General features: G+C 33.7%; 1 protein-coding gene across 8 annotated transcripts in view; it reads left to right on the top strand.

Moving 5' to 3' along the window:
* The window catches only part of LOC124642738 (transcription factor EB), a 121,923-nt gene that overhangs the window by 75,748 nt on the left and 33,743 nt on the right, over nucleotides 1-12,432 (top strand). For 5 of the 8 annotated variants that reach the window (XM_047181356.1, XM_047181352.1, XM_047181353.1 and 2 more), the window contains exon 2: nucleotides 10,185-10,466. The exons of 2 other annotated variants lie outside the window; for them this stretch is intronic. In XM_047181356.1, coding sequence (XP_047037312.1) covers nucleotides 10,411-10,466 — 56 coding nt within the window. In that variant the 5' untranslated portion in view covers nucleotides 10,185-10,410. Of the gene's footprint in view, nucleotides 1-9,709; nucleotides 9,726-10,184; nucleotides 10,467-12,432 lie in introns of those variants that run through there. One more of the 8 variants, XM_047181357.1, reaches the window with a different exon arrangement.

Raw genomic sequence — 12,432 nt, 5'->3', positions numbered from 1 at the left:
AGTCTCACGACCTTGAAGCTCCTATCAGCATCTATCTTAGACGTGACAGCTTATCATTGAAATAACTGCTCCATCTTCAATAACTTGTCCAACTGAGATAACTGTGTCACACCTTATCATTAACAAATCCCTTACAACATTTTCTTGTTACTCATGTCCTGGTTATTTCACCATTTCAGTTAACTGTACGTTCAAATTCTTCCTCGCCTGAATTTTCACTGGTGGGCATTTCGGCCATTAGGCCTCCCCATTTCGCCTTCACATCTTACGATCCTTCAAGAATTCCCACCAATCACATTTGTCAAAATCTTCAGAAGTTTAGTTATAAGAATGTAGAGTAATTCTTGATACAAGGCTTTCCATAGTATTGTACATTATTATAACTAATTAACACCAAGTTGCTATAAATATTGATATAAGCAAAAAAATCACAATGACTTGATTTTAAAAATATTAAGTAAGGCATTAAAAATGTACTCGTTGATGTAATCCTTGTTAGTAATATTATTTAACAAAATGAAACGTAGCATAATGAAAGAGCTATCTAAATCAAAATCTATAAAATCCTTTTATCGACGTTTGATAACGATAAAAAGTATACATTTTCAAATCTGTCGGCCGAGCTCCCGTCACGATAAGATTCTGTGATTGTGGCTGACAAATGACCTCGCGAGGAAGTTTCATAAACCTTCGAGCATGAAGCTGCTTTACCTTACGGGCCGTCATCTGTAACTGTGTCAAATAGTCTATCTCTAATTAATTCATTATTCTAAGGCTCGGCTCTAAGTTCCGGATCTGCTAGAAACTAATCAGCTTCATTGACGGCCATATTATTATAATTGATTTCAACCTTTGTATTTAAATCAGCAATCTGTAATCAAATTATGAAATTGAAGGCATAATTATTGAATCACTTGAAATGTATAATCTTGTTATGGGTAGGTATATGACGTAGGCAAGTAATTATTTTGATAAGTACACCTAATAGGTTTTACCTTAACTTTACATAATATGTAGTTGAAAAATACAATGACGTAAATAATAAAAGAAAAAATGTATTGAAAGCAGTCATTCTCACTTCTCTTATCTTCTTAGTGTTTGTAATGATTGTTTTCACTACTTCATTACACAATGTAAACATAAAACAATATTGTATCAATTACTTGAAGTGCAAATCTTGTTATTACAACAGCAGATAAAGGAAATTGGAGCCAGAAGTGATTGATTCATTATGTACAGACAAACGTGCAAACATATCGTCTATGTAGTGTGACTCAAGTTTTGTTGAACGTATTCCTTTTACAGTTTCATTTCTATCGTATTCATCAATAGTATCATTTATAAGGTTATTGACTCGTCTCAAATTATACAATGAATCTGCTTATACAAACTAGTTCAGGTCACGAACATAATCTTTTGTTAAAACTACGTCATCTACTCAGTAGGCTATACTACTTTCACAGTTTCACGGACGCTCAAAATTATCTTTCAATTTTTCTTCGACGTTAAATGCAACTTCTAAAAAATCTAGATGAACTGTCTAGATTGTCTGATCTTAAGCGATCTGGCAACTGACCCCGTCTATAATTAGTTGCGTCTTTGTTTTGGAAAAAAACTCACTTCATGCACTTTATTCACTTCGTCTGTAGGTCTACTAGGTTAAGTTTTAATAAAATCTAATCTAGGATTAGAATCACTACTGCAGTATCTTCGTATTTTACTAATAGGATATCATTACATTTGTCTCGTGCTATGCATTGCATCAGCTTATTTTCTTTAATTGATTCAATCAATTCAGATACTCTAATGTATTTTGAATGAGTTTTCAAATTAACTTCGGTATCTAAATGAGAAGTTTCTACAAACATTTAGACTCTTCATTGACAAGACATCATATATACATAGTATATTCCGTATCTTGTTTATTATAAGTACTTAATCATAATGGTCTCAAACGACACTTTGAATGATGTTGCTCCTTCGCCTGAAATCTGACTAATTTACAACTGCATAGCACTCAGATGCATATATCTTATCGCGACATATCATGGAGCGGTATTTGTTTGTCTATAACTTATTTTATCTGTCGTTTATTTAAATATTTGCCCGTTACACTTACGATGTTACATTTTTATACTGTTAGTCAGTGATAATTATATTCCATAATTTTGCTAAGATTACCTCACTTATGTACCTAAGAGATGTCTCTATGGTTTTATGTCTTTCAACTTCATCATATCCAGTAACACCTTTTCAAAAAAGGGCTTTTTAAAAAACCACAGCTATTCAAACAAATAAACATTATACATTTCAAACAACAGATGTACCTATGACACAATACACAATTGATCTTTTCAATATCCAATTCTGAATAAAGTGTACACTTTATTGTAATTGTGGTTTGCTACAAATTCTGTGCCATTGTCTAGATTTGTTGTAATATTGTTGTCAATGTTTGACCTACTAAAACTACTATTTGTCGATGGCTATTCATCTCCCTATGGTGATTTTTCCTGTTTACAACTTCCACTTTTAATATTTTTTTCACGAAACAATGGTATGTATGATTAATAACTTTATTGCGTCAAAATTTTACACATATCTATTGGTTTCAGTAATACCAAATACCTAGCTACCATCAATTCTGTCACAAAAAGGCCTACTAAGCTACTGCCATGACTAATTACCAGCTATTATTTTAAATTCCAAACCATTGTCTCAGGTTAGGTTTAACAGAAAAGGTAACTACTCAACTTCGACCTACCTTTTACCGTTTACTCACCGAAAATGTTGCCTCATCATGTTGTTTTCCCTCACTAACCCTGATATATTTTTTACCTATTCAGCCTTCTTTGAGTGGAATAACTGAATTATTATAATCACTATTGGCCTGTATACCATTAGCATGACCAATTTCTTTAATTTTTTCCCCGATTCAATCATCATCATTATATTGTAGAGGCCATGGGTTTTTATTCTGATATCAACCAAATATTTTTGGCCTTGATTATTGAATTGCCATGATGTTACTAAAAATATTAAATTAGCTTGCGTGCCTAAATCTCTACTCAATATTTCGCTCTTTCTATGTATTTAATCTTCAGCAGCTGATGTCTCACCTTTGGAAGATAATGATTCAATGATTGTTTACAATAGCAAATCGTTGTCTGCAATCACGTGCAGTAATACAATTAGTGCTGGCGACACTTTCTCATGTAATACCATGTAATTGTCATCATCACGTGGGTCCGTCACGTGGTCAAGGATTGTGTTGTTCTAATCGATTTGAACTGTTTTTACACTAGAATCTACAGTTCAAAACGTTTATGGTAGTCAGATGATTTTTGAGTGAATTTGGACATAGTGTTCTTCTTATTTCGGTGTCGATGGACATCGAAGTTTTTCTATTGGCCTCGCTAGCAGTGTCGTATTTCTGTAACTCATAAAAATCGATAGCTTTGAAAATATCATTCCTTATCACTTATCCGAAACATCGGGTTATGGTGATGTCTTGCATATCACAATTTAAATAGCGTCATGAATAATGAAAATAGCTTCATATAGTATTTTTTATTAAAGAATCTTATTTGTAATATCTAAATTTAAACTCACAATCATTTCAGGTTCATACGGTTATCCCAAAGCAACACTTATCGTGACAAATAACATTTATCAGCTGTTCTGAAAACCACTGTCATATTTATCATCTGTCATTGATACTTAATCAATTGGTTTAACCGCTCAGGTTTCGGCTCCAACGGAAACCAACTAACAGGTTTCAATGTTATCAATATTCATATTTTGTACTGAATTTAATATTTTATCTATTTTGTTATCTTCATTTTAAAGTTGTCTTGTTCCGTGCCATGAGATTTTGATATATTTGTCTTAACTTACTTCTTAAGTACAATGATAAACATATCTAAAAACAACTCTTTGATTCATTACTTCATCTGTCTTTGTTAAGCTTTTTCTTGATTTGATATTCTCTCATCATATTTTATTGATAATTGTACCTAGTTGTAGCTATATCACCTTGGTTGTCATCAACCTCATCTGTTTTACTTTAATGTTCAGAATATCGACAATGTATTGTGTAAACATTACCATATTTGGCTAAAATTGCTGTTATTAAATGTGCTGCAACCTCTAGTTGAAAATAAATGTTGGAAAATTATTGTGAATAAGGTAATTTTCAAATAACCCTCATGACATCTAAGTGTACTTTGCTCTATGAACTAGAATTTCGACATGTTTAAAAATCTGTCATAATCCTTCAGTTACATAAAACAGATTGTATAAAAACAACATACCACACTTTACTACGCATACAAGTGTGCAAGAATTCCAATCAACGATAGGCATAGTTAATGTATAAGCCGTCAAATTACGACGCGCTGCCATTGCGCGATCACCGATCTTGGATTGACAGGCCTAATCGTTGAATTCACGGTAGCTTAGCGGTCCTCGATACGGTTTGGAATAGGTACCTACTATGTTGATTAGTGTTTATTGAATGTATAGTAGTGATATCCTTCATTGCTATTTTTGTACAGCGATTACTAGTTACGAATATCAAGAAAGTTTAGATACTTAGGCAATGTAGGATTTGCAGAATTTATGAAAGTTCATTGAATATGAGATATCGATATCGTGAAATGCTGATATTTAAGATTTTTTAACGATCACGTATCTTGATATACATTCTATCAATATACGTGAGACTTGAGATTTTCATCCTGCATATGGTTATTCCCCGCTACTATACCTTTTTGTAGAATTAACCTTTTTTGTACCTACTTTAATAAGAGGCAAAGCTTATAGTCTTACATATAAAGTGGTTTCCATTGCGTATATTTTATTATTATCTTCAGTTCCTAAAACAGTAATAAAATAAAAACGGTAATGGAAAAACACGTATACCCTACATAATTATTATCTTTGTAAGATTTTCAGTGAAGTAATCGTAAAGATAACAATGTTGATGGAAGTTTTGATAAACCATAGTTAATAACGGGACTATATACCAGAAAAAAACTAGTAATAGGTATGACCTTGATTATTGATCCTTTTCCTTTTTGAGACGAGACCTTTAGACGAACTCTTACACTTCAAATCCCACGGTAAAAAAACTTATATTCAAATTCTTCCACTTTCATCATCATCATCAGTCTTTATGATATTACTTAACAGCTTGACATAGGCATCCTTTAATTTGTGCACACCCACTTCAACAGTTAACTTAACTAAAACAATAAACCTAACCGCACATTCTAGAACCTTACATAACGCTGAAAGACGAACTCATGAAGTTAAGATAATGCAGTTAAAGTAATATGTACTCGTTATTACTCGTATAATGCTCAGAAATGACGCTAGAACTACATTGTATGGCGTTGTCACTTCTTTGTTAATGTATGTTCTGTGTATTATAATAACTGACAAATGCATCCTTATTTCAAACATTAAAATGCAGGCTTGGCAATGTTTTGTAGGTTCTTACTGCTTCATTTAGGCTTAGAAAGCCAATCTTCTGCGTTTATTCTTCTCTGATTCATGATTGCTTGTATTCACTGGTTTGGTTAGGTAATGTTCATCATAAGAATTTTGTTGTTTGCTCAACAGCTGGACCAGAGCAGGCCCAACGTTGCTCTGGTCTTCTGTATTCTGATTGTCCTTTTGGAGTTACAGCCATCTAAAGTTAAAGTATAAAGTCTCTTTGGAAGTGTTTAAATGGTTACCAGATACATTGTACATAGTATTTGTTTTCGAAAGCATTTTAATTTAAGTGCGCTAGAAAACGTTACGTATCTATGTAATAGTATTAGTATCTACTGCTAACAGAAAACAACAAGTTTAGTAGTAGTTCAGTACATGATTATTTAACTACCTTCAGTGAAGAGAACACGACTGCCACACAAAGCAATCTATAGAAATCATTGTCCTCAGATGGCGCCAGCCAATATCTAGATGCATTTTACTCAGATAATTTTAATGTATTCTTATCAGTCATCGTGACATAAAGAATTGCATTATAGATAGGTACAATTACTGGGCTAGTTATATGCAGCAGTATAAGGTAGCAACTGTGATGTCATATCGATTATTATCGCTGAAAAACTCCGATTTATAAAGTGACGTAGAACTCGAAATTTTATGTTGCGCTTTCCAGGTAATGATCAGGCAGAAAGCTTGTCGGTAATCGTTATTACCCTGCCCTTATCACAGGTTATAGTTCGGCACAGTCGCTTACATACCTTCCTATCTGATGACATCCTATAAGTGATACTCTTTGCAGCCTAATCGTCTTACATATTATATTCTTTGGTCGTCCTCTTCTTCTTTATCCGTCCACATTTATGATCACCATCTTCCTTCACAACGTAATCCTTCCAGGAAAACTTGTGCGTAATATTCGACTCTTGGTTTGAATGTCAATACAATATATTATGGCGTCATAATTTCAGTTATATCAATCAGTACAGTACAGATACGGGATATCATTAGGTTTGTTAATGAAATAATAGCAACACCACAATAATGTTAAAGTTTGTTATCATCTTGAAATCTTGAAGTTCTCGCCTACATAAGAAAATATTCAGTACGCTCATATTGTTTGTGGTTTTCTTGACTTGGACTGGTGACACATTTATCACAATTTATCAACCTCCTGACATAATTGTGATAACAAACGTCTGTGATAATGTTACCTGCAACTCGTTGTAATTATATGAAGGTATTAAAAAAAAAGTCAGACTTGAGACATGTGCTTTAAGAAAATTATGTTTTCCATGAAGCTTTTTCGAAATAGTTTTTATGTATCATGTTTTATTGAAATTAACGTGCATTAACAAAGTAATAAAAAATAGGAAACGAGTTGTAACGACAAAACTAAAACTTCCAAAAAGTGACGAAAAATTTATTTTCATTGCTTGCTGTTGACTGAGAGCATGCCCTAGAGAAATTGACTTAGCATCATACTTTTTTCAACGAAGGGTCCAAAAATAGGCTTTTCCATCTTAACTAAATACTAACAATTACTACCATTAATCATATGCGCAATCAGGTAATCAATACACTATTGTTTTATCTGAGCAACACGTGTCACGAACATGTCTAAGACCTATAGCCCACTCGATCGTATCAGTCCATCAATCACGGTGATATCGTATCGGCTGATACGCAATTCAATGCAATTTTTTAGGCATCGTTCAGACCAAACGTATTGTCGGCCGCTGACTGTGAGCGCGCGTTACGCAGTTTATTGCTTTTCCATATATATTGAAATTGTCGTTCACACCGAACCGACTATACGCTGTTACGTCGTCTGTTGTAGCTGACTCTCAGTGGCCGATTATTTTACTACGCGACTATGCACGGCGGACGCGGATTGGCTACGCGGACGCAGTTGCCGAATAGCGCCGCTCCGCCGCGTACGCACCGCCGCGCCTCGGTACAGCACGTCGATGATTAGTGTCCCTTTTATATAAACTTAAACGTATTAAAGATAGTAACTCATCGAATGTTTTACTGTCATACGAAAATATTTCTTGAACTTATTTGGATAAAGTCTATATTCGAAATATAAAGTATGAAATTGAAAAAGAAAACATTTCTTCAAATTTAAGGGATGTACCCACAATCTCTTCTTTTTATTATTTTCGTCTTCCTCTAGAGCTTCGCAAATGGCAACTTTCTGAATGCGCATCATTTAATTGAAATATCAGTAAAACGTCTGATTTGAAAAAAATAAATCACGCTAGTTTTATCGTTTATAAAATACTACGAGCAACTTCAAATACTGAGCCCTTTTATGTGTAGAATAGTCAGCCGCTCAGCGTACGCATCTAGTGTGAACCTACAAGAGCCTATTCTTTTGTTCACACATGTAGCGCATCGTACGCTATAGCCTATTGTCGGCTTGGTGAGTACGCGTACTGCAGATTGAGTCGACGTTCACACTGGGGCAGACAGTGAGTATACTCACAGTCAGCGGCGGACAATACGTTTGGTGTGAACAATCCCTTAAACTTAAATCTGATGTTTTGTCGAATATATGTAGTTCAGCCTAAATATAAGCTGTTCTACTAAGATTGTGAGCACTTATACCTCTATACATGCTAAAATGATTAAAAGATATCCGAATTATTAAAATATTTTTTGAAGGAATTCCAGTGAGACTTAACCATACATTCAACATATTTAGGAGAGGATGTTTTGCTCTCTTATCTCGTCCAAAGGTCCATATCATATGTACTTTTACATAGAAGTAAACGTGAGGAGTTTTTAATCTTTCAGTTTTAGACACAAGACCCTCCATAGTTTACAGCCATCATAAACAATAAACTACGTATTTAACATTATCTTCACACAAGAGAAAATCTCAGCGAAACTCAAGGCCACGTACATAGCGTATTTACTTAAGTATATATGTATTCTCCCGACTGAACTTGGATACAATGCGTGTGCAAATTGGTACACAATTAAACTATAATGTGATCATCACAATCTTTTGGTTAGAACTGCCGGATATATTTTGTAGTAAATATAGAAACTTTTTATATTTGAAGACTTGAAATAGCTTGATAAGAGAATTACACCACCGCTATAGGAAGGAAAGATTTTGAATCTTTACAGTGTGAGTGAAACTGCAGGCTTTGACTTATTGATTCGAAAATCATTGATAAAAAAATCCTAAAATATAATAAAACTATAAATATTTCTTGCCGTTGATTCAAATATTGAAAAAGGTAAACAAGTTCTTCATAAAAAAACAATATTTTCAGACAATCATCGTTTAATACGCTGTGTATTACCAAAAAAATATCAAAACCTGATTAGGGTGTATAAAATATTCTTCTCATGCAATATTTTTAATGTCCACTCAAGCATAAATATACACTGTTTTTTTTATGTAAGAACATTGAATGGCGTAGATTATAATCTGGATTAAAGGTTTTAAAAGATATAAAAATGTATAATCTTTTAATATTTAAATCTCCCCACAGATATGTAGCTGTCTCGTGCTTGATTATAACATAAATGATCTGAAACAAAATCCTGGTTTACCCATTAGTTACAAATAATATAGATAAGATTCTCCAAAGTTTTACATTCAAAAGTTAAAATCAAATGTTTTAATTCCAAATAGGCCTTTGCGGGCTCTTATGAAACGTCACACTAGTTGCACGGTTCCATAAAGTTGTTGTCATAGGGTGCTTACATAAAGAAACAGGTTGCCGGTACAGACAAACCTGTACGGGTAGGTACCGATCAGTGCAGGTATAATATTTCAATACAATCCTATTGACTCACTTATAAAGAAACAGGTAAGTTACAACCTGTTTCTTTATAAGTGAGTTCTTTATGTACGCACCCTTAGAGAAGAGCCGGCAAGGAACTCCACATTTATATCTAACTTTATATTTGCAAAAACTAGAGATATTTCAGCCATCGTAAACCACGTAAATCTGCCAAATAAATGACGTTGAAAAGGAAAGCCCGTTGTGGACGTTACAATAAATATTTGGTCGTCAAGTTAAGATAAAGTTATCAGCATCACAATCAGGCAGATTCATCATCATTCATCATCGGCTTGACGTTGTACTGAACTGATTCCATGTGCCATTTCGTTCACACTCGTGCGCAGGGTAACTTGTGTTTTTAAGTGATATATATTTTTATGTAATTGAAGGGTATTTATTGGGAAACGTCACGGTTTTTCGGTACGCTAATTTGTTAGTCTCGTGCGTGTTATGTAATTTTGTATAGTAATAGTAGTTGTGTAGTATTCAGGATCGCGTTTGTAGAACCGAAAATATTTTAATAATATTTATTCAGTTAAAATGTCGTCTGCTGTCTTAAGACGTTTTATTATCCGTATTGTTCCAGCTATTACCAAAAATTAATAGCGATCTTTAATCCACTGTTGCACCAATTTAAATCTTGTAGCGTCATAATACGGTCCCTATTTGCGTTAACTAATTAACACTATCTCGGTATTCGACTTAAATATTTATTATACTTTCTTAAATAAGATTAACAGTATTATTTCACATTTATCGTAATCCTCATTAATCCTACTATCATTATAATAACTCGAAAAAAAAACTGCATCAATCACAAATATCTAAAGTGGTTATGTAATTAAGAAAAGCGACTCGATTGATATGTTATCTTTTCAGCAACAAACCGTATTCAGTATATCAGTGACGTGATTCTATCAGTATTAATGGACAAATTGTGATTTCCAAAATGTGTTTGCAAAGGAACAGTGGACGGAAAAAGTGATAATGACAGTGAGGTGACGAGAAATCCAGCCGGTTGGCTGCGGTTGTGAAACTTAAAAACATTCCCCTATTAAAAATTTTATCCAAGGGCCCGGAGGATATTAGCAAGGATAACTGCAAAATGACCAAGGGCCCTCGGAAAGTGAAGCTAGTCATTGTAGTCAACAATAAGAAAGAGTGAGTATTTTATTGCCTTTTTATATTTGGTTTTAAGTTAGAGAAACTGCGAGGCATTAGCAGGTTTATTTCCGCAACCAAATCTTGCTAGAAAAAATGTAAAACTGGCATATATCAATTTTGATATGATCCTTAAGTTTTACAGCTTTACTTTTCAAAGACGAGAGTGGTCGCGGAATTAAGCCTGCTAATTTATGCACTAGATCAGGGTTAAAGTTTTTGGTAACCTGATACCGATGAGAAAAAAATAATGTCGGAGAACGGTACCATGTAAGCATATGTAGGTCTACACGTGTTTCTTATGGGTGTTACTATACTGTTGCAAAGTAAATACTGATAATCCCTTTAAAGCTAATACCTATATCTTTATTTTGTAATCCCCAGTTCGAATGCCCGCTGAAATCAGTTTTTATTTTATTCTTCGTATTATTTTTTGTTTTTAATCCCAGTGATACGGCACTTATCGTCAAATCAGTAGGTCAGTACAAATCTTCTGTATAATTTATTTAAAAGAAACATGAAATCGAAAAGCAATAATCGAATTGAAAGTAAAAATTAGATAAGTATTATTTTATTTGTGTTGTTTCAGCCATTCTAATTCTTGTACGCCCTCAAGTTCGCCATTACTTTGACAAACAACCTTATTCCAAATTCTTAAACGATATAAATTCTAAATATAGTCCCACAGATGCAAAGAATAAAGATTCTACTATTTAATTTGTATCTAATTACATAAAAAATACATAATTAAATGTCTGACAAGCCAGTCATCCTTGGTGGTTGTCATCGCAACGGATACAAGCGATTTTGTCCCTATTGTTGTGTGCAATTAAGATGATTTTCCGATAGCATTAGCATATAATGGACTAGGTCGGTTCATTCATGGTTTCCATTCAAGATATTCGTACTAGTGTTGTATAAAATTTTATGAAACGTAATAGTGACGCGTTTCGTCTTATCGTGATGCATATCGTATGCAGTTGCAGTAGATAGTATGCGCTTGGATACAGCTAAAGTTTTGACAGCTATAGCATCTTATATTTGTGGCTGCTGCAGACGGACTTAAAGCATGAATATACGCTTATGTTTTTCCGGCATTCCTTTATTTATTTTTGAATGTTTTAAATAAACATTTTGGAGGCAGATGGTATATCATGGTTTACCGAGAATGAATTCGAAAATATGATGCCTAAGTAAGTAGAGTGTAAATCAGATACACATATTGTATTATGCTAATTAATAGGCCTATTTCAAAACGACACATTCTCACAAAGACAGACATGAAACGTTAGCGCAAATTAAAATCGTTTCATCTGTGGCGAGCAACGTGAATTCTCAAAGCGCCAGGCATTTTATAAATTGACTCGGTTTCTATTAATCTTTATTCACATTCATTAAAATAGTAATTCTAGGACGCAGTGCAATTTTATTTTATTGTCTATTTTTTGTCTCTTGATTGACATGACACTCGTAGAATATGCTATAGGTAGATGACATGATCATTGGTTATGGATCTTTCTAAAAATGTGTTTCGTAGGTCAGTAATAAGGGTGTGCTTTGAACAAATGAATGAAGAATTAGAGCTTGCTAATACTCTTTCTAAAGAATGTTCTGTCTGTTGCTCAAATGCTTGTGTCTCAATACACCCTAGCATTCAGAAATTCGAGTACCTATTAAAAATGATCTATGGGCTTTTGAATGAGATCTGAGAATACGCAGATGAAACTGCGGTATCCAGCTAGTATGTTACAGGGAAGATAGAAATATTCCACTCGCGTAACTCAAATAGTTTTTGTAATTAATGTCAGGTCGGAATCTGTTGGTGATTGCAATAGAAGTATTGAATGTGTTATGAGGGTATAATGTGGGTCTAGGCTCCATCAGGGTCGGCGACTATGTGCTATTAATCTAATGAGGGGAAAATATGTTTCTTCGTTTCTTTTTTTTAGTAATTTACAAGCACAAG

Source organism: Helicoverpa zea, chromosome 25 (genome assembly GCF_022581195.2).
Source record: "Helicoverpa zea isolate HzStark_Cry1AcR chromosome 25, ilHelZeax1.1, whole genome shotgun sequence".
NCBI classification, from domain to species: domain Eukaryota; kingdom Metazoa; phylum Arthropoda; class Insecta; order Lepidoptera; family Noctuidae; genus Helicoverpa; species Helicoverpa zea.
Note: the sequence above shows the minus strand (reverse complement) of the source record. Positions and strands in the feature narration are given on the sequence as shown.